Source organism: Manis javanica, chromosome 2 (genome assembly GCF_040802235.1).
Source record: "Manis javanica isolate MJ-LG chromosome 2, MJ_LKY, whole genome shotgun sequence".
In the NCBI taxonomy this organism is placed as follows: domain Eukaryota; kingdom Metazoa; phylum Chordata; class Mammalia; order Pholidota; family Manidae; genus Manis; species Manis javanica.
In genome coordinates this window covers 203,238,048-203,261,620 of record NC_133157.1, presented here as the reverse complement: position 1 = coordinate 203,261,620, position 23,573 = coordinate 203,238,048, and the positions used below count along the sequence as shown (strand labels likewise).

The 23,573-nt window shown below is 40.1% G+C and overlaps 1 protein-coding gene across 1 annotated transcript in view; it reads left to right on the top strand.

The window, feature by feature from the left end:
• Positions 1-13,804, top strand: part of LOC140848097 (beta-1-syntrophin-like) — a 117,108-nt gene extending 103,304 nt beyond the window's left edge. Inside the window, exon 3 of the mRNA XM_073230379.1 lies at positions 13,695-13,804. Within this exon, the coding sequence (XP_073086480.1) occupies positions 13,695-13,785 (91 nt within the window). The 3' untranslated portion in view covers positions 13,786-13,804. The remainder of the gene's footprint in view (positions 1-13,694) is intronic.
• Positions 13,805-23,573: the final 9,769 nt, after the last annotated feature.

Here is a 23,573-nt window from a genome sequence, read left to right as displayed (position 1 = left end):
CCACAGGCCTGGAAAACTGGAGTCTGGGTAGGGAGGCAGGTGTGTTAAATAGAAAAATAGATATGAGCAGGGCCCAGCACAGCCCATGTCTTCATTGTGTCAATGAGATCATGCCATTGTAAGATTTACCTTAGCCTGCTACAGCGAAGGCCCAGCTTGTTCTTTAACTTAACTTATGTGCTGTTTTATTCCTCCTCCTCCAGCCCCTAATCAAGTAATTTGCAACCTGGGCAGGAGACAAGCATTATGATTAATTTTCCAGAGAAGCCCAGATATAAACATCATAGTAAAAATAGGAAAGATTCCATCTGAAAGCTAAGATTGCATTTTAAAACCCAGGAAGTTAAGAAGTAAGATTCTTCACGTATTCTTTAACAAAAAGAAAATAACTCAGCTCACCATGGGGGCAGGGCAGGCAGTCTTGATTGATATGCTCCCAGAGGGAAGCTGCTATCCTGGGAAGGAACCGGATAAGTAAATTTCTTGTCTTAAGTTAATTTTGCAGAATTACCTGGAGGACTGGTAATAGAAGAGACGAGACGTAATGTCTCTCATCAAAGATAAAACATCTTGGGACCACTTGACAAGTCCACACCCCTAGCCCTTTGTCACATTCCTGAAAAATCCTTGAGAGGGGGAACCCCCAATCTTCCAGCACTCCTCTTGGGTAGCCTACACTCCCCTTTCTCTGAGTGTGCACCTTTTTGCCTTAAATAAAACTTTCTCTCAATCTTTCAGGGCACGCCTCCTCTCTGAAGTCGCCCACACTTTTCCTCTTTAACTTTGTGTGGCAGGGACAAGAAACCAGGAAAATAAACAATGTCCCCCCAAACAGGTATATGGTTAATTTCAACTTGCTTTTGTTACTACCTCTTCCCACACCAATAGCTGCTATTTCCCATCTCACCAGGCTCACGGAGGAAGAGCACTATTTTATGGGCTTGAACCTCTGCCATGGTGCCCTTTCGGGCCAGATGCAATTACTGGCTCTTTCTTTCATTGGCTACTTGTGAGGGCTCCCTGAAGATCCCCCACCAGGAACCTCCACCTGTAGTCTCCATGACCTAGTCAGTGCCCCCCCTCAAGTAGCTGCTGCAACTCCCCTCGCAGTCCTGGGGATCCAGCATTCCTCCCCTCTGTTGGGGTCACAAGGGTCCTCCAGGCAGTGAAACTGGACAGTTGATCCCAGGTTAGTTCCTTTCCATGGTGGAAATGCAGTTTGCTCTCCAGGCTGCCCTTAGAGCAATGCAGTCACGGTTTAAGACATGAAGACTTTCTAAGCCTGACTCATTAATACTTAAGTTCACCAAACTCCAACTGTGTGAACCATTCTAAGTGATCTCCTTAAATTCTTTCCATTGGCTTAAGACAAGATAAAAGAACACTTTCCCCTGGGAGGATATAGAACAGCAAGAAAGCATAAAAGTACCACTTTTCAAAAGAGTCACATTACTGCTTCATACCAGCCTAGACTTGGATAGTGGGATAAGATTGAGCAGAACTTGGGTTGCAATCTAGTTTTATGGCACGAAGAGGCAGTCAAGCACTCGGCTTTAGGAATGGCTCTTGGCACCTATTGAATTGCTCTTGGTCTTTGGTGATTCGGGTGGAAAGTGAGATATACCGGTATCTATGTATTAAAATTCTTTATAGTCATGCAAGGATAACAGAGCATTTAAACAAATTTCTAGTGTAGAGAGCTCCACCCCATGATCTTATTTTAAACCACTGAAATACATAAACCTTTCATTTTACAACCAAGGGAAGAGGAGGAATCTGAGTAGGGGGCCATGTTGGAGGAAGAGTAAATAAGGATAATGAGAAGTATGGAATACTTTCCATCCCATTCTAATCCCTTGTGCTCCCATCCTTCTTCCCGGGTATGTACAAGGGTGTGGACCAACACATGGGTGAGATATTCTGTTGAAGACCCTGGTCACAAACAATGCACACCTGGAACCAAGTTGACAAATCTTACTACACAGTGGAAGAAAAGACAACTTTCTCACCCTGCTTAGGACCTAGGACCACTCTGCCATTCATTCTAAGAACTGGTGGCCTCAAAACTGAGAGATGGCACCCCAGACATAGACACTGTTATTCTCACATGGGCATGAAAAGCAGTGGCAATGGGTCAAGGAGCCCACACCAAATATGAATTAAAGAGAAAGATTAAGTAGCTCCTGCCTGCTGACTACATGCTAAGGAATAAGTAAATCCTACATGCTAAGGTAGGAAGCTGAGTGGTGTGGACTAAGTTAAGAAACTTTGGGTTGTTAATATTAACATGACTACATGTGAATCCAAAACTGGAAAGGGTAGGGACATTTAGGGTATGTAGGATTTTATAGTTTGCCATTAATAATAATATTAATGCAAGTAACTAAAGAATAGGTAGAGTGTTAAGCAAGTTAGATAAAAGACAAATTATAAAACTATCACTTTTAGGCATAAAATTTCGCCAAGCCTTTATCTCACTGAAGTGACCATGTAAGATTTCTTTCTTATTTTAAATGACTTATAACATAGAAAAACTTTTCTAGATACAGGATTGCATTTTTCAGTTTTTCTCCAGATATTCAACACAACACAGCAGAGCTCTGTTCTGAATCATTATGGGCAGGGATCACTAGACTCAGACACACATACATTACCCATCTATTCTAACCTTGCCTTTGATAACATTTAGATCATCTGCCTACCACCCAGGAACCGAAGGACTTGGCAGAGAACAGAGAATGCATAGGGCACTAAACACCCTATGTGTTTGAGGAATAGGGAGAAAGAACATGAAAAAAGAAGAAAATGTAGAAAGAAAGAAAGAGGAGGGACTGGCACATTTTCAGCATTAATAAACATTTTGAATAGACTACCTTTTTCTTTTTTTCTATTCAAGTATCATTGATATACAATCTTATGAAGGTTTCACGTGAACAACACTGTGGTTTCAATATTCACCCATATTATCAAGTCCTCTCCCCTCCATTGCGGTCACTGCCTATCTGTGTAGTAAAATGCTATAGACAGACTACCTTTCTCTTAACGATTATTAAATATACCTAAAACTGTAACTGTTCACCTCTTGTTTCTTTTGTATTGTGTATTTCTCTGTATCTCTGAATCCCCAAACAAAAAAATGTGCATAATGTCTTAAATCCTTCTGAGCTTATGTCCTTCTTTTCATGTTGAATATCTTATTAGCACACAAATAAGTAATAATGAGACCAACAATTACATTTATTGAGCACTTACTATTAGCAGTACTATTCTAACAGTGTGCCATTTTTTAAGTCACGAATTCTTTTTCAAACCTCTGAGGCAGGTAGCATGAAATCCATTTTATAGATGAGAACACTGAGGCACAGAGTGAGTGGTTAAGTACCTTACCCAAAGTCACATGGTTGACACACTTTCATTGACTATAAGCATTTCATTGCATTCCATTTGATTATAAAAGCAATGTTATGAAGTAGGTATTATTACATAAATGTCACAGGAAACTGGGGTTTATGGAAGTCTGCCTCCAAAATCTTTGTTATTTGCATAATACAATGCTTCCTCTCATCTATGGGTAAAAACACAAGCTTTTTTGTTAGACTGAAATTTGGGGGCTCTCCCACTTAATTTAGTATTATTTTCTCTTGTATTTTTATGGTGTTTTTAGTGGGCTGGCCAAATGATGACACTATGCAGGCTTAGGTTACACATTTTGTGATGTGCCTGTTGCAGTACAATGAGCCAAGGTAAATGGGTTTGTAAGAACAACTAAATTATCAATCAGTTTGTGACATCCAACTAGCATAGTTCTGACAGCATCATTGGCTGCAATAAATTTTATATGATATCCAGTCTATGGATACATAGACAGTTTCTAATCTTTAGGTAATGTTTCCAGCTATGCTTTGAGAATCAATACCTGAGACATTGTTTAGAGCAACTGATTTCACATTTTAGTTCTCCTATTTTTAACATTTTCTTCTGAGTAAACAAGTGTTTGTCTATGAACACGGACATTTTGGCCATAGCGCTAATAAGAGGTATTTCCCCCAGTCCTGCAGGAGGCTGCTCTTGCCGCTTCTAGTGCATCAGCTGAAGAAATCAACCACTCAGACTTGACACAAACATATTCACTTTTCTAAGCTGGTCGCTTTTTTCTAGGTAACTAAAGATGACATTTTGCAGCTCAGTGTTAAAGATCAAAACAAGAAAGTGAAATCCCTGCTCAGATATTGCTTTATGTAAAATTGTAAGGCTACAGATTCACCAACAATGTCCTGTGTTTTAGTCAAAGGCCAAAAATGAAATAATATATTCAGCAAAAAAGGAAAGAAAAGCCAACTATGAAAGTTTTCTAAGAGGTTATAGATAACTTGAAAGTTTAGCAAGTGCCTCTTTCCAGCATTATTGTTTGAGAACGATGCTAGTGAGGGCCAATGGGCTGTGTGCACTTCAGTTAACTCCCATGGTAATTGCTGGCAGATGTATGATAGGATTTCTAGACCACATTTCAAAGCAGAAACATTTAGTTCAGTCCTGTGGATAACAATGAACTTGTGCAGCAACCGTACTTGTAGATACTGGTTTGTAATGGTGAGAGGTGAAAAGGTCCATTAAGCCACAGCAGAGACCACAGCTACCTCTATACCAGGCCTTTGTCTTTAAGAAGTCCTATTTCTGGTGAATGGTGCTTCTATTCTCCCATCAGTGTGCTCTAATCTTCATTCACCTTTGAACCCTTCTGCCCCTCCCTACACATTCACCATACAAGTCTTACCCAGTCTCTTTCTGTCACTCTCGTTCCCTCTCCCTGCTCCAAGATTAGGATTTCATTATATTTTTTAATAGACTTTCCTTTTTGCAGTTTTTAAAAAGGTAGCTGGATTACAGTCCTAATATTCACGATTGAACAAATATTTCTAGCTATTTTTCTGGCTTTCTAACAAAACTATAACAATCATAAAATATTTTAAGGAGGAAAATCTATCTCTATCTTTCTGTCCAAACATCTCAGCACTCATACAAGACCTCTACCAATTCTAATGTATATTCACAACTGTATATCTATATAATTAGCTCATACACATCCAACTATTTTTCTACATTTTGACTAGATATTTTTATACAAAATGGTATGTAATATAAAAATTATATTAGGCATTGCCATGTATGACTGCATGGTATTTATAATTTTCATTTTTAATGGTAGTATGCTATTCATAAGGTTAAGGTATCCTTTTTTATTTAACCTGCTTTCTTATTATTGGATAATTAAATTGTTTTAAGTTTTTGTTACTAAAAATAACAGACCATAATTTTTCATGACTCTTTTTTCAATAGTAGTAGGTCAGAGGACAGGATTTGTCATATAAATTGCCAAACTGCATGTCAGACTGCTGCATCAATGTATGCATTTCAAATGTGTGAGTACATGAGCTATATTAAAAAAATCAAAAGCATGACATATTTACAATGAAATTTTTAAATTGTATATACTCCTTATAAATTCCTCATACATGTTTGTTATTTAACCATTGAAATCCTGTATTTTAGTCTAATGAATTTTATTGATGTTTTGTGTAATGCAGAACCAAAACCTTTATAATTTTACATAAATTTACATGGTATTGCTTTTTGTTTCTTGCAAGTTTAAAAGTTTTGTGACTGGATCACTTGATCTTTGTTTTATTTTACTTTATTGCTTAAAATGCTGCCTCACCAGGGATCTAATAACTACTCAAAATTATTTTCTACTAATTACTCCATGATTTCATTTTACTTTATACTTAACTCCTTAATCCATTTGTAGCTTTTTTGAGGTATCTGTGGTCATATTCCATAAATGCAGAGAATCATATGTGGTTTTTTTTCCTGAACAAAAGTGTACAGAACCAACCCTAAGAGAACTACATTTAGTAGGCCTAAGATTTTAAAAATTCTATGTATGTACACATAATAAATATGAATGTAATAATGAATATACTTAATATAAGTATTATTTATTAGAATAAATTAAATATAATCATATAAATATCATTAACATAATCACTATTTATTATAATATATTACCCAATTTAGAAAAGTTGCAAGTTGAGGAGCAGTAAATAAATACTAAATAGAGAATATAGTAAGTTTTGGCTCGTTTTCCCCTCAAAATTGGTGGTTTGTAATTTCTTAATGAATATATAACATAACCCTTCTATTCCCCATTGCTTTTGGTTATTGCTCGTCCAGATACAAATATTTCCCATATAAAAAGGTTATAATTCTTTCTATCTGGAATGTCAGTTTAGTTCCATTCATCTCTCTTATGCATGCACCACCCCAAGTTCCTGAGATGCATAGACCTCAGATGCAAATGTCCAAAGGTCACCTCTGTGTTGCTGAGGTATGTTATGTTGCAATAACCAACCATTGGAGTGTTAGCAATACTGTCTCCAAATATAGAAGGAGCAAGGATGAAACTGCAGAAAGCAGCTAAACTGAGAAAGACCTATGTTGAAACAGTGCTGGCTTTTTCTTTATCCCTTAACCTTTCCAGACCTTGCACAGTGCCCATTCACAGCTGTCCTCTCCTTAATCCATAGACCCCGGCTCTTGGGCAGAATTCAGCCTAGAGCAGGGTGTCAAGAGAGGCCTCGCACCTGAAGAACCCAGAGTCCTGGCCACCTTTCCTATAGTGGCACACAATGAGATTTCTAAAGGCACATGTCTCCCAGATAGAGAACCTATTTCCTAGTCTTTTTTTGCAGTTTTGTGTGGCCCTATGACGAAGTTCTCACCAGTGGAATATGAACACAAGTGATACTGGCAATCTCTGCATCCATGCTGGGAAAGGAAATCATTCGTCCTCTTCCTCTCCTTCCCATCTCATAAACTAGACCACGCAAACGACAGTGAGCCAGCTTCAACCATGCAGATGAGCACGGTATCATAGGGGACAGTACAGCAGCATGGGTGAGGCAATCTGGGTCTTGGATGACCTCAGGGAGCAGAGATACTTATCTCACCCAGATGTCTCCTGGCATCCAGGAAATCATATTTTGCAGTCTTTTTGTTAGAGCAGCAAACTGAAGTACAAACTAATATACCCCCACTGTGTACCCTTACCTGCCCTTAGCCCTCCCCCCATGATTCTGGAATCTGGCCATTTTTTCTTTTATATAGTCTCTCTATCTCTCCCCCACCCCACCACCTTCCCTCTGCCCCACTCACACACACACACACACACACACACACACACACACACACACACACACAGGAGAAATATGACCTAACACATACCACTGACTGGTATTACTCTCAGTGACCTAGTCATGCTCCCATCCATCATGCTGATGATGCCATTCTCAGTACTTCAAAGATGATTTATAATTTAATAGGGCTGATGACCCAAAGAACTCTAAGATCCTCACCTACTCTTCTAGAGTGACTGCTTTCAATGATTTTCAAGGTAATTTCTATTTTCTATCTCTCAACAAAGTTAAATATTTGTACTTTCCTACATAAATAAGAAAATATTTCTGGATATCCTTTCTGTTTGCCTGATCTATACATTGACCTCGCTGGAGCAATAGCATACCCAGTCATTTCTTTGCCCCACTACTAGTTTTCCTACTGAAATTTTCTTCCACATCATGGTGAATTTATTTTCCTCACATCAATGTCTGATTGTGTCAAACTTTTTAATAGCACTGACTTTACCTGTTACTTAAGTTCATCTATGAGTGAGGCCTATGTTTCCAACATTTCATTCCCCGCTCCCTTCTAGTAGCATGTGTCACCTTTGCCACACTGTTCTCCATACTCACAATGTCTGGCCACAATCCAAACCTCTGTCTGCATATCTTTCAGGTATAGCCCAGTGTTCCTGCCTTGTCCATGATACTTTCTCCGAGGCCCTCAACTGAAAATAACCTATCTCCCTTTTTCATAGAGTTTTTATTTCAGACATTCATCATATTTTTTTCTCTCTCATGTTTGTGAAGTAACCTCCTAAGACAGGATGCATGAGAAATAAGCTATATGAATGATGAATGCCTTTATTATACTCTTCAACTTGATTAAGAGTTTATAGGCATAGAGTGCCAACACTGAAATATTTTTTCTCATAAATTTGAATAAATTGCTCTGTTAATTTCTGTATCCAGTATTGTTGATGAGAACCATATTACTCTGATTAATGTTCTGCGGAAGTAGTGATTTGTTTTAGTCTGGAAAATTTTAGGAGCTTCTCTTAACTTTCAGAATTCTGATAAATAATGAGAATATGCCTAGGTATGTGTACATTTTTTCAATTTATTTTGTCCGACACAGTGGCAGTCTCATAGGAAGCTCATTAATAGCATACCTTCTTATACAGATTCTCAGGACACAGAAATTTTTTTAAGTCTATGTAGCAGCCACACTACTATGGAGTCATTGGAGAATGTACTCTAATATCAGAGTCAAACAGCTTCTTAATTCTGTAGCCAAAATCAGAAGGACCTACTCAGCAGTACTTCCCTGGGACAGCCAATTCCACTAGCATCCTAGAGCCCAAGTCTACCTTATTGGCGACTTTTATCATTACAAAGTTATAGATGATGTAAATCACTCCATGTCCTCCAGAGCAGAGGAAGAGATACGAAGAAGACATAAATAAGTAACATTAAGGATTTTTCTTTGCCTAGAAAGAAATATCAAAAATTGAGAAGTGTTCCTTCCTAATAGTCCTGAAGTAGATGGTAGGCATTTGAAGAAGAGCATCATAATATATTAACTCTGGGAAAGTCTTCCAGAGTTGTTTTTAATAAAGTGTCTCACTTCCATTTTCTTTACACTATATTTATGGTATGTAGACTAATTCAGTCTGATATTTTCTCATACATCCCTTGTCTATTTTGTTGCTCCATAGTCTTGCAAATTTCATTGATTTAAATTACTCCTCTCTAACTGGATTTTTTTCCAACCATCATAGTCTAAATCTTATATTTGTCTTGTTCTAGTATTTTCTCTTTTAAAGCATCATGTTCTTTGTTAATACATTATGCTTTTTAAAACATTTGAGCACTAATTTTCACCTCCAGTAATATAGCTCAGAACCTGCCCCACATACCTAAAGCATTAAACTTATGATCATTCCCCATGACTAGGTTTTCTGCCAGTGTTTCCTGTCTTAAGAGAGTGGCTGTCAGATTCGTTTCAATCTAGTTATCCCTTATTCATCTCTTGGAATGTCACTCTCTTAGGGACACCTTTCCTACTTTGGTGTCATGGCCTATTTCACCATCAGTGTACTTCTTAGAACATCAGTTGCTTGTTTATCTGTATGATGATTTGATCAGTAGTCTCTCCTACTAGACTTATGGGCAGGAATTGCATCTATTCTTGTTCAGCATGTATAGTGCCCACAGCACACTATGCACTCACTAGATTCCTGTGGAATGAATGAAAGAATGCTTGTATGAATGCATGGATATACCACCTCATTTCTGTAAAACCTAAGGGACCAGGAGTATTAGTGTGTCAAGGAAAACTGCATTTTATCAAGAGTATTTATGATTTCTTTAGAATTTAAGTTTAAACTGCCGTTTCCAGGAATCTGTATTTGAGTGCTAAATGACTTAGAAGTGGTTAGTTATAATTGCTTTTATCTGTAACAAGATTCAGTTTTGGAAATTAGCTGCCTTTAACCCCCCAGTGCCAACCTATATAATTATCTCCTACCTGTTTTCAGAGGCAGAATGTATGCTACTAAAAGGAAGAAACAATAGTAACTAATGTCTATTCTGTTGAATGCTGAAAAGTGGTAGGGAGAAAAAAAAATGAAACAGCCCAAGGAAAGTTAGCAGGGCAAGTGTTATTGTGATTAAGTTGGTTAGTTAATTAGTTTTTATACTGGGTGCTCAGGGAAGACCCATTACAGAGATGTCATTTGTACAGAAGGAAGTAAGCAAGAAGCAATGTCAACATCTGGTTTAAAAGTATTTCAGGCAGATAAAAAGATAACAAGTGCACAGACCACAAAACAAGTGCACAGAACACACAGTAAAAGCAAGGTTGGCATCGTTGAGGAATACCAATGAGACCCGTGTGGCTGAAGCAAAGTGATTAAACGTAAAAATAGTAGATGAGTTTAGAGCAGTGGTCAGACTTCACGCCATGTGGGCCCTTTGGTAAGAATTTGGAATTTTACTCTGAATGAAATGGGAAACCATTGAGCATCATACCATTGGTGTGAAGGCCAGGCAGGCATCATTTGTCCATGAAGATGTAACACTGCATTCTTAAGGAGCAGACAGTCCAATATTGGAGACAGGCATGTTGTCAAAACAGTGTTCCATATGACGAATCTGTGTTAAGGCTATTTCCAGGGAGCAATTCAGAAGGTCACTGACCTGTCAGAGTAAATGATATCTAAACTGTGGAAGAAGCAGAGATGTGGAAACAATCTAATATTCCTTTTTTACTCTCACACCTCTAATTGCTAGTGGGCCCCAATAATCAGTCTAAGACCCTTTGGATTCCTGGTCAATCTCAGGACACCCAAAGCTTATGTTAGAAACCTAAGAAGACTGGAATAGATTGGCGCTACAGTGCTGGAACCTGGTTCTCCATGTCTTCTCCTAGTTACATCATTCCTATTTCCTGACTTTCTGCCATCTTGGAGAAATCCATTTTATTGGGCTACAGTTTCTCTGATTAGCATTTCACTTCCCTCCTTATACTTGTCTTCCCCTTCATCCAGGAGAAGTCTTTCATTGGGGCTGTCTATTAGTCAGTATTCAATCAGGGAAACAGAAACGGCTGAGTTATTTTGGGCAGAGAGGAATTTAATACAGGGGTTCATTTATAAAATATTAGAAGGGCTGAGAAATACAAGAAGAAAGTGAGTGATACCCAGATGTCTGTAACTGCAGGGAGCCTCTGCTTTCACTACAGATTGCAGGAGCTGGCATGCCAAATAACACTCAGGATACTGCTGTGGCTCAGAAGACCCCGAGTCCATATACGTGTCAATGCCAATACCAGTAGTAGAATTAGCATCAATCTTCCTCAGGCCTTCTGATGCCATGCAACAGCTTACTACCACATGGCAATACAGTTGTCAGATAAAGTGACCAACTCATCCACATATGACAAATACTTCTCAGGTTTTGGCATCCCTGGAAACCTTCAGTCTCAGGCAAACTGTGACTATTGATACCTAACTGGCAAGAGAATCTAGGAAATGTAGTTTTCAGGCTTCCATCCCAGGAAGAACAAAGGGGAGTAAAGCAAAGTTGCTCTGAGGCTGACTGCCAGCAGGCAGTTGTCTGACATAGTCCCTTTAAAGAAAATAGAGATGACTCAGAACCAATATGTCATCCTACTTAGATGCAAGCAAAACCCATTATTTCAAACTCCTGTTGCTGTGCTACTGGTGGACATGATGGTAGAAAATATTCACACTGAGGTACTGTGATGATGTAAGTCTGATCATGAGTAGGTCAAATTCTAAGTGTAGGATTTTTGTAAGGTCATGTGAGATTGTTTTAAGTTTCACAGCACATTGCTTACACAGAGTAACTACCCAATACAGGGAATTGTTGCTACTACTGCCAACAGCAAATATGGTAACTGAGACCAGTTATGTTTACTATTCTAATGAGCAAAAACAGGCTGTAAAATATAATGAAATGAAGGCCAAGTGGAAAAATAAAAAGGAAAACAAACTCCCTGACATCTCCAATGTCAAAGGGTAGAGCATATATTTTGTGACTATGTCTATTCATCCTCCCAAAATGTAGTTCTAGATTTTTCTAGCCTCTCTTAGGACAAAGTAAACCCATCTTCCCGGGGTACTGGTGTGTACGGGCTTGGCTTATTCTAAAAGCCAAGAAATGCCTCACTCTTAATCCTCTATGCAAAAAAGGCAGGGACACTCTACTGTCAAAACACTCATAAACAAATGGTATCATTTTAAACATTAAGGAATTTTATACCAGTTCTTGGTACCAACAGGAATTCACTGCATGTCCACTGGGAGATTCTCTCTTGCTTGGCTATGATTTTGCTTGCATGGCTTTTAAAATGTCACATAAAATATATTTAGTTTCCCTACTTTCATTTTATGTTATCAAGTAAACACAAGAAATTAGACTGATTGGTATTAAAGCACTTTTCAGACAAGATGGTAGAATGCAGCAATGGCTGTCCCCGCACAGGAGAGCAGACAGTTCCAGGCCTCTTTTGTCTTCCATACAAAACTGTGCAGAGAAGGCCTCTCAGACAGCAATGCCACTGACTCTCAGGATGGACCGCAGGGCTCATCCCTTAACCAGAGCCTTCATCATGTATTTTTGGTTTACAGTCCCTTATTCTGGCTGCCAGACAGGACACTCACAGCTTTCTAACCTGAACAGACAGAGACTGCATGTTTATCCATCCTGGAGTTGTGACATCTGATGCCTAGCTGTAACCACACCAGGTGAATGGACTCCGGAGTCATTGCTCTAGTGACCTCTCCGAGGGAACAGTCCCCAGGAGGGACACAAGTCCCTCCCATATCCCAGGGGAGGGAGGCTCCAGAGAAGGGCAGCCAAGGCTGCAAGGGAGCTCAGTAAGGAAATTGTCCTGGGTGTACACGTATGATTTGAGATTATAGAAAGAACTTAAGGGTTGCTAATGAACCATTCACTTCTCAGAAAAGACAATAACAGGTTGTTCACTTTCTCTTTAAGACATGTTACAATTGCTCTCCATACGCTTATGTGGAATGTATATCTACAGGTTTCTCTTCAACTCTTTCATATGAATGTTCTGTTTAACTCCCCTTGTTCAGTCATTCCAATTATTCATCCATTCATTGATTCCCTCATTGGTCTTAAAGTGTGGACTGTGTCAGGCACTATGCTGGGAACTAGATATGTAAGAAAGAATTGAATATATTTCTTAAGAGGTTCTCTGTTCTCTCTCTAGTGGTGGCAGACAATAGCCAGCATGTTATTAGGATGCATTTTCACAAGCTTGTATACAACTCTGATATATAAAAAAGTCTTTATGAGGAAAACTTCCACTTTCCTGACACCCAGTCCAAGTGTAAACTAATGCTGGCTCCTTGACCGTCAGAGGCTAATAGATCTGCCTTTTGAGAAAGTGGTAGAATAGAGGGTGGGAAAAGGCACAAATGAGGGAAGGTTGTCAGGCAAGAGAAACAGTTACTTCCCAAAGGCCAGACAAAGACTCAGCTCTTTGTTACACTGCTGGCGCTGATTTAACTTGTGGTCAACTAAATCACGACCACATCAACCTCCAAAAGTTCTAGAGAAGTTTTTACAAACTATGTCAAAACCATTCTGCCTCCCTCTTGCACTCTCTCAACTGATTTTTTCTAACTCAAATACTGAACTTTAAGATTTTTTCCTGTTGAATTTCATCATATTGGATTCAATCTCCAAATCTGGTGAAATCATTATGAATTTTGCTTCTCTCATCTATTACTCCAACTACTCCACCCACCTTTAGGTCATGGGAAAATTTCACAAACATCCTCTCTTTCTGTATGCCTCTCTCCAACCCATCTACCACATGGCAACCAGTGATCTTTCTAAAATCAATATATAATCTTATTCTCCACCCACACACAATTTAAACATGGCTTGCCATCAGGACAAGTAGCCTAGCATGGAACTCAGGGACTCTCACAATTTGCCCCTTGTTTGTTTCCTCTTCAGCTCCTACCAGACATCCTCCCTGACCTCCAAATGTATTGAACTATTCATAAGTCCTGACGACTCCATGAACACCCACTGCCAAGCGGCCTAGCTCTGCAATTCATTTTAGGATGCACTTCTCTCTTCAGTCTCCCTGGATAATCACTCTTCATCCTTCAAGCTCAGCCACACTGTAGCTCCTCTGGGAAGCCTTCCCTGGACAAACCCACACGCACAACCTCTCAACCTGGGTTGGTTTTCCAATCTCTGTGCTTCCATGACAATTTACATATATGTCCTAATACTCCACTTCTCAGATCAGTTAAAACTCAGAGCTGGTCAAAGTCTAATGTTCATACAAATCGCTTAGGAATCTTGTAAAATCTAGACTCTGATTAACTTGGCCTGGGATGGTGAGACCTAAATATGCATTTCCTGTAAGTTCCCAGGTCATGATGATAATGCTGGTCATGGACCACACTTTGAGTAAGAAGAGTATTATTCTTGAATATGTCATTTTCAACTGTGAACTCCTTAACATTAGACCCTATCACTTCCTCAGCTCTGAATTTCTAGAACCCAACACACTTAATGTACAAAAAACTATTTTAGATGAATTGACCCTGTGTCGTATCTAGCATTCGTTTTTTAAAAATGTTGAACAGGGCTACCAGAAACTACTTCCTGTGTTGGCATCAATACAATTCCATACTTCATTCAAAGTAAACCTTGGCTTTTTTATTTTTAACTCACAAATTTTAAAAAATTGTTGAAAGAAGAGCGCTAGATAGCATCTTCTGCTTTTAGCTGGGGTACAGTAAAGGAGCTAAAAGTAAGTTGGCTACAAGTAACTATTTTATGATACTTGCATTAGCCTTTAATCAAACCACTCTCACATACTTATTTTCTTTAATGTTAATTCACAATGTCCTGTGAAACAAGGAGTATATATTCAATGGGCACTCACATGCTCCAGAACCTAACTTACTGGATTTAATTCCTGACTCTGCCACTGCCCTGCTCTGTGATCTCAGGAAACATAACATCTCTGGGCTTCTATTTCCATCTCTAAAATGAGGATAATAACAGCTGCTGCCTCATAGGGGTGCTTTGAGAATAAAGATGGTAATGTACATAAGATGCTTAGACCAGTGCCTACATGTGTTAAGCATGATATAACTATGAGTCATTAATTATGCACTCAAAATATCTGAGTGCCTGCTCTATGCCATGCACTCTGGTCTGAGCATCGATTACAGTAATACACAATATAAAATTCACATCTATTCTCAAGGAGCATGAAGCCTTGGAAAAACAGACAAACTATGGAAACAAAAAATACTTACAAATGAAATATGTGCTGTAAAGAAGCCAAACAGGGCTATTAAAGCCAGAAGAGTCATGGGGAACTAGGTTAAATAAGGTGGTCAGAATCAGACAAGGATGGGACCTCAAGGTGATGCCTGAGCGAGAGAAGCCAGCCAGGGGTGCACTGAAATAACAGCATGCCAGGCAACAGGAACAGCCTCTGCCAAGAGCTGAGGTAGGAAATGTATAATTATAGTTATCTTACAGAGGATGAACTTGAGGCTAAGTGAGGTTATGTTATTTGCAAATTGTTAAGTTCTAAGTCCCATCAAAGTCAAGATCACAGCCCAATTAATAAGGCTTAATATCCTGAGTAATATGGCTCTCATAACTTTACTGCACCATGTGTGGATCCATACAGAAGGGAAAATAAGACAAACGGCCAATCACTTGTTCATGAAATAAGCTCAGTGACTGCCCAGTCTCAGAGGGCCATAAATTTAAACTGTTCTCATCATTTATGCAACAGTCTGGATAGGAGATGATGTGAAAGCACAGGTCTTCTTTAAAAAACTGTCCAGGAAAAAAATGGAAGCATTTCAAGTTTTTATTTCATTGTTACTTTCAGTGTTTTAGTCAGCATTCACTAGGTTTCACTGAAATAACAAACTGCTCCAAAATGACAGTCTTTATCAAGGCAAAATTTTATTTCTTGCCTTACATTTTGGTGATGCTTTGGTAGCAGCTCTGTTCACCCCATGGTCTAAGCTGAATGAAGGCTGAACTATCAATGGTTCTCAGATGTTCTGCAAGGAGTTTCACATCACTTCCACTCACACAAGGAATGTAGCTTGGCCAGACAAGTTTCATGGCCAAGTTCAACATCAATGAGGTAGAAATTGGTGGGGATAAAAAATATCCCAGAGAGGTACAATAAATATGTGGAACAATAGTATGATCTGCTACATGCACTAAACAAAGACATTCAAAATTCACACATGGATTTAGGATAATTCAATGGCTACTGAAATATCAAGATTTGTGTGTTTACCAGTATTTGAGAGCAGTTTCTTTAAATCTGATCCATATACTTTTCCAGCAATTATTGAGTGTTGCTATGGCCAAGACTCTGTATCTATTTCCTCTTACTCTTAAACCTATATTATTCTACCCTTAACCTCAAAGCCCCTATGTGAAAGTCTTATATGTATGTTTTTTCCAACACCATCAAGCAAGTAATTGAATTCTGATACAAACTACCTGGCATTGGTGTCAGTTCTCACAATGTAAAGCTCAGTACCACAAGACTCCCCCACGTCAGATGCCAGTCACGAATCTAGGTGTCACCCATGCTTCTGACCAGTGGTTACAAATCCGAGGTTACCCATGGCCTCCTCCTCGGGTTGAATTCATTTGTTAAAGCAGCTCACAGAACTCAGAAAAACATTTACTCATGTTTGCCAGTTTATTATAAAGAATATTATAAAGGATACAATGAAAAGGGCAAGGTAGAGGGCAAGCAATGGAGGTAGGGCTTGGAGCATCCATGCTTTCTCTGAGAGAACACCACTCCCCCAAGCTCCATGTGTTCACCAACCAAAAGCTCTCCCAATGCTGTTTTTGGGGGTTTTTGTGGAGGCTTCATTATGTGGGCATGATTGATAAAATCATTGGCCATTGGCAATTCATTTAACCTCCAGCCCTTCCCTCTACCCTGGAGTTCCGGGGTGGGGGGGAGCAGAGTGGGAGCACGTAAGACTGAAAGTTCCTACCCTCTAATCACGTGGTTAATTCCCCCAGCAATCAACCCCCAAGCTTAAGTGCTTCCCAAAAGTCACCTCATTAACATAAACTCAGGTGCGCTTGAAAGGTGCTTGTTATGAATATCAAGACACTTTTATCATTTTTATCATTTAGGAAATCCTAAGGGTTTTAGGAGCTCTGTGCCAGGAATGGGGACAAAGATCAAATATGTATTTCTTGTTATAAATCACAGTATCACAGAAAGGAAGGGCTGACAGGGGACCAAGCCAAAGAAGGTTTCCTTGCTGTCCACACAAAGAGGAAAGGAAGGAATCACACCACTTATCTTAGTAAAAATATGGAAGAACATACAGTTACATTTGAACTATTTTTAATACCAACATGGATAGCCTTCCCTATTTCTCTCTTTCTGCTTTTATTTAGAATCCCTATCCAGTACCCCCATTAGTAGCAGAGCCCTACTTTCACCATGAGAAAACATAATCGTTCTTAGCCATTTCACATGATCTAAGGGCTAAATATTATAAAATTTACTATAAAACTAGGAATGGTGAAAGCATCAAATATCCAAACAGATGATTCTGAGAAGTTTAAAGTTTGTTAGTAACACTCCACAAATTTATTTTGCATCAGGGTATAGACAAAGAACGGATACCTTTTGTAGGTTGGTGACTTAGAGCCCTAGAGGATAGCAGTGTTGGCTGTGACTCACTCTATGGGACAGACTTGATGAAAAGAAAAAGGAAAGAATCTTCTGGTTTTGTCTTATTTTCCACTTTCCAATAATGCATTGGTACTAAAGGTTAATTTCTTGAAATTAACCCTTTTGCCAGAGACTCAGAGATCTTGAAAATGGAAATTATCTAAAATTCCTGAAGCTCTTCATCAAAAATGATATAAGTAAAAGTGATATTTAGATGGCCACACTACATGGCAGTAGTTAAAATTGCAAAACACTTTCATATTTGTTAGTGAAATACCATACTCAGTACCTCTTTCTTATTAATGAAGGTTTTGAAATTCACCTGAATTGAGGCTTTGTTTTTCATGGGCAAGTTGGATCAGTGGTATAGTGAGATGGTCTGGAGTTCAACGCGAGAGGTTGGAGCCTCAGGTCTGCTACCAAATTGAGATACAATATGTGGCAAGTCACTTTATTTCCATTTTCTTTTTTTTTCATTTAAAAACATTAAAAGTGGCAGTAACAACACCTCTGCCTACCTTGTAGGACTGAATTAACAAATAAGGTTATGTGAGAACCTTTTATGTTAACCATGACAATAGGTACCATGTATGAGGTTTATTATGTACCGAAAATTCTACTACATAATCTATATCCTTACTTGATTTTCCCCCACACAATGCTATTGGACAGAAAACAAAAGTATTCCTATTTTACAGAGGAAGAAACTGAGACTGTGAAAGAGCACCTTACCTAAGGTCATATGAATGGAGATCTGCAGAACTGGAGTTCAATCCAAGATCACTCTGACTCTAGGACTCAGCTAGTTAGTAAAACATTAGAAGAGGTACACAATAGGCAAGAAATGGAAACAACCTAAGTGTCCATCAGTAGATGAATGGATAAGGAAGATGTAGTACATATACACAATGGAATATTATTCAGCCATAAGAAGAAAACAAATCCTACCATTTGCAACAACATGGATGGAGTTGGAATATATTATGCTCACTGAAATAAGCCAGACAGAGAAAGACAAGTGCCAAATGATTTTCCTCATTTGTGGAGTATAACAACAAAGCAAAACTGAAGGAACAAATCAGCAGAAACTCACAGACTCCAAGAAGGAACTAGCGGTTACCAAAGGGGAGGGGAGGAGGGTGGGGTAGAGGGAGGAAGAAAGGGATTGAGTGGTATTATTAGTACACATGGTGTGGGGGTGATCATGGGGAAGACAGTGTAGCACAGAGAAGACAAGCGGTGACTCTGTGGCATCTTACTACACTGATGGACAGTAACTGCAATGGGGTGTGGGCAGGACATAATAATATGGGTGAATGTAGTAAACACATTATTTTTCATGTGAAACCTTCATAAGAGCATATATCAATAATACCTTAATAAAAAAAGAAGAAGAGGCACTAAGAATATAAAAACTCCAAAATTTTACTTTCAAGAAAAAATATATGGAGGATTCTCAAGATGGCAGCGTGAGTAGGGTGGCAGAAATCTCTCCCAAAACCATACATATTTTGAAAATAAAGCAAATACAACTACTCCTAAAAGACCAGAAGATACAGTACAAGAACTAGGCTACATCTACATTGGCAAGAACACAGCATCTCACAGAAAAGGGTAAGGTACAAAGCCATGAACCTGCAGGACCTGAGCACTCCCCCAAGTCCAGCTCACTGGCAGGAGGAAAAGAAAGAGTGGGGAAGGAGTGGAAGCACAGGACTTCTAAATAACTAGCCCTATTAATCTGTACTGGGAGCACAGACACACACTGCATGGTGTACGGGATATTAGAGGAAGTGAAAATCATGATCTGAGACTAAGACTGCAAACAGGTCCCCACAGCCGGTTGCCCTGGGACAAAAGAAAAGCGGGTGCTTTCAAAGTCTTAAAGGGACAAGGCTTCAACAGGTGAACAAAATCGTCTGGGCACACTCAGCCCAGCAGGCAGGAAACATTAAGGAATTCAGGCACCCTAAGCCCCTGGGTGGCAACACAGCTCTGAAGCCCCTCATGGTGAAAAGCAGACTGCCATTCATTCTCCACCCCCAGCACTGGGAGCAAACTGGCTGCCTGGCCATTGCTGTGGAGGAGCTGAGGAGTAGCCCCACCCACAGCAACCACACAGAGACTTCTCCCATCATGAAACTAACCAGGCCAGATCCAGAGACTGTCTGCCACGTGCAGCTGTCTGGCACAGACAGGAGAGACTGATGCAGAATCCGGAAGGCACAAAGGGGCATTATTCTCATGGCAAACACGTGCCACTCACCTGGAAACCCCACCATTGCCCTAGGCCATCCCAAGAGTTGACCTGCCCATGGCAGCTCAGGGGATTCACCCAGAGGCTGCCCCTGGCACCAGTTTTTTGATACAAGCAGAAGAAGGCAGCACAGAATCCGGAAGGCACATAGGGGCTCTGTTCTCACAGCAAACACACGCTGCTTGCCTGCAACTACCACCAGTGCCGTAGGCCATCCTGAGGGCCTCCTTGCCAGTGGTAGCTCAGGGGATTAACCCAGAGGCTGCTTCCTGTGTGCAGTTGCCGAGCAAATGCAGCAGAGATGGGCTCAGAGTTCAGAAAGCAGAAAGGGGCATCGTTCTCATGAGAGAACACACGCCACTCGCGTGCAACCCCTGCCAATGCCCTTGGGCATCCCGATAGCCACCCCACCCACAGCAGCTCAGGGGGTCAACCCAGAGGCTGCTCACTGTGTGACTGACTGGCACAGGCAGCAGAGATGGGTGAGGCAACCAACAATCAGGAAGGGACTTTGTTCTCCCAGCTGACATATGCGCCACTCGCCGGCAATCGCTTGTATCACCATGAAAATGCAAAAGAACCTTGTTAAGTTCAAAATCCATCAAACAGCAGAGAGAGGGCCTGGTGAAACCAAAATCACCAATCTTCCTGCAGAAGAATTCAAAACAAAAGTCATAAGCATGCTGTTGGATCTACAGAGAAATATGCAGGAGCTAAGAGATGAATTCCAGAGGGAGATAACAAATGAAATAAACAATGGAAGGATTTAAGAACAGACTGGATGAGGTGCAAGAGACTGTTAATGGAATAGAAATCAGAGAACAGGAATACAGAGAAGCTGAGGCAGAGCGAGATAAAAGGATCTCTAGGAATGAAAGAATATTAGGAGAACAGTGTGACCAATTCAAACAGAATAATATTTGCATTATAGGGGTACCAGAACAACAAGAGTGAGAGAAATGGATACAAAGTGTCTGAAGAAATAATTGATGAAAACCTCCCCCATCTGGAGAAGGAAATATTTTTTCAGACCATGGAATTACACAGATCTCCCCAAAAAAGGGACCCAAGGAGGACAATATCAAGACATATAATAATTAAAATGGCAAAGAGCAAAGACAAGGATGGAGTGTTAAAAGCAGCGAACAAGAGGAAAAAGATGACTTACAAAGGAAAACCTATCAGGCTATCATCAGACTTCTGAGAAGAAACCGTATAGGCCAGAAGGGAGTGGCATGATATATTTAATGCAATGAAACAGAAGGGCTTTGAACCAAGAATACTGTATCCAGCAAGATTATCATTTACATTTGAAGGAGGGATTAAACAATTTCTAAATAAGCAAAAGTTGAGGTAATTTACCTCCCACAAACCACCTATACAGTGTATTTTAAAGGGACTGCTCTAAATGGAAGGGTTCCGAAGGCTAACTAGATGTCACCAGAGAAAATAAAACCACAGCACAAAAAGCAGACCAACAAAATACTAACTAAATGCAAAATGAAGTCACCTAGCCACAAAATCAGTCAACAAAAACACAAAGAGTACAGAATAAAACACCTAACATATACAGAGAGGAGAAGGAAAAAAAGAAGGGAGAGAAAGTATCATCAGATTGTATTTATAATAGCTTAATAAGTGAGTTAACTTAGATGGATACATGGTAAAGATGCTACCCTTGAAACTTCGGCAACCATGAATGCAAAGCCTGCAATGGCAGTAAGTACATATCTATCAATATCATCCTAAATGTAAATGGACTGAATGCACCTATCAAAAGATACAGAGTAATACAATGGATATTAAAGCAAGATCCATCTATATGCTGCCTACAAGACACTCACCTCAAACCCAAAGACATAACAGACTAAAAGTGAAGGGATGGAAAAAGATATTACACACAAACAATAGGGAGAAAAAAGCAGGTGTTGCAGTAATAGACAAAATAGACTTCAAAACAAAGTAACAAGAGACAAACAAAGAATGACATTACATAATGATAAAGGGGGCAGTCCAACAAGAGGATATAACCATTATAAATATATATGCATCCAACACAGGAGCACCTACATATGTGAAACAAATACTAACAGAATTAAAGGAGGAAATAGAATGCAATGCATTCATTCTAGGAGACTTCAACACACCACTCACTCCAAAGTACAGATCAACCAGACAGAAAATAACTAAGTATACAGAGGCACTGAACAACACACTAGAACAGATGGATCTAATAGATATCTACAGAACTCTACACCCAAAAGCAGCAGGATACACATTCTTCTCAAGTGCCAATGGAATATTCTCCAGAACAGACCATATAGTAGGCCACAAACAGAGCCTCAGTAAATTAAAAATGACTGAAATTCTACCAACCAACTTCTCAGATCACAAAGGTATAAAACCAGAAATAAATTGTACAAAGAAAACAAAAAGCCTCACAAACACATGGAGTTGTAACAACATGCTCCTAAATAATCAATGGATCAATGACCAAATTAAAACAGAGATTGAGCAATATATGGAGACAAATGACAACAGCACAATGCCCCAACTTCTGTGGGATGCAGAGAATGCAGTTCTAAGAGGGAAGTATATAGCAGTCCAGGATTATTTAAAGAAGGAAGAACAATCCCAAATGAATAGTCTAAATTCACAATTACTGAAAGTGAAGAAAGAAAAATAAATGAGGCCCAAAGTCAGTAAAAGGAGGGACATAATAAAGATCAGAGAAGAAATACATAAAATTGAGAATGAGAGAGGCGGAGCCAGGATGGCGGCGTGAGTAGAGCAGTGGAAATCTCCTCCCAAAAACACATAGAGCTATGAAAATATAACAAAGAAAAATCTTCCTAAAATAGAGACCACAGGACACAGGACAACATCCAGACCACATCCACACCTGCAAGAAACCAGCGCCTTGCGAAGGGGGTAAGATACAAGCCCCGGCCCGGCGCGATCCGAGAACCCCTCCCCCTGGCTCCTGGCAGGTGGAAAGAAACCGGAGCGGTTTTTTTTTTTTTTTTTGGCGAGTGCTTTTTGGAAGCCTTAAAGGGACAGGGCCCCCATTGCTAGGGAGACAGGGTGGTGGGACCGGTGAGCGGGTGCCTGGGACCGGCGCCTGAGGACAAAGAATATCCCGCATTTTTCCCTGTGGGACCGGTGGGCGGGTGCCTGACACCAGTGCCTGAGGACGGAGGAAATCGCGCGTTTTTCCTCTTTTATTTTCTCTTTTTGGTGAGCGCTTTTTGGAAGCCTTAAAGGGACAGGGACCCTAGTGCTAGGGAGGCAGGGTGGCGGAACTGGTGGGCGGGTGCCTGAGACCGGCACCTGAGGACGGAGGAAATTGCGCATTTTTCCCCCTTTCGTTTTTTTTCTTTCTCTTTTTGGCGAGTGCTTTTTGGAAGCTTTAAAGGGACAGGGACCCTGTTGCTAGGGAGGCAGAGCAGCAGGACTGGTGGGCAGGTGCCTGAGACTAGCACCTGAGGACGGAGGAAATCGCGCGTTTTTCCCCTTTTTTTTTTCTCTTTTTGGCGAGTGCTTTTTGGAGGCCTTAAAGGGACACGAACCTTGGAGCTAGGGAGGCAGGGCAGTGGGACTGGTGAGCGGGTGCCTGGGACCGGCGCCTGAGGACAAAGAATATCGCGCGTTTTTCCCTGCGGGACCGGTGGGCGGGTGCTTTTTGGAAGCCTTGAAGGGACAGGGACCCTGGTGCTAGGGAGACAGGGCAGCAGGACCAGTGAGCAGGTGCCTGGGACTGGTGCCTGAGGACAAAAAAAAATCGCATGTTTTTTCCTTTTTTTTTCTGTTCCCTCTCTCATTGTTGCTGTTGTTGTTTTGGTTTGGAGAGTGCTTTTTGGAAGTCTTA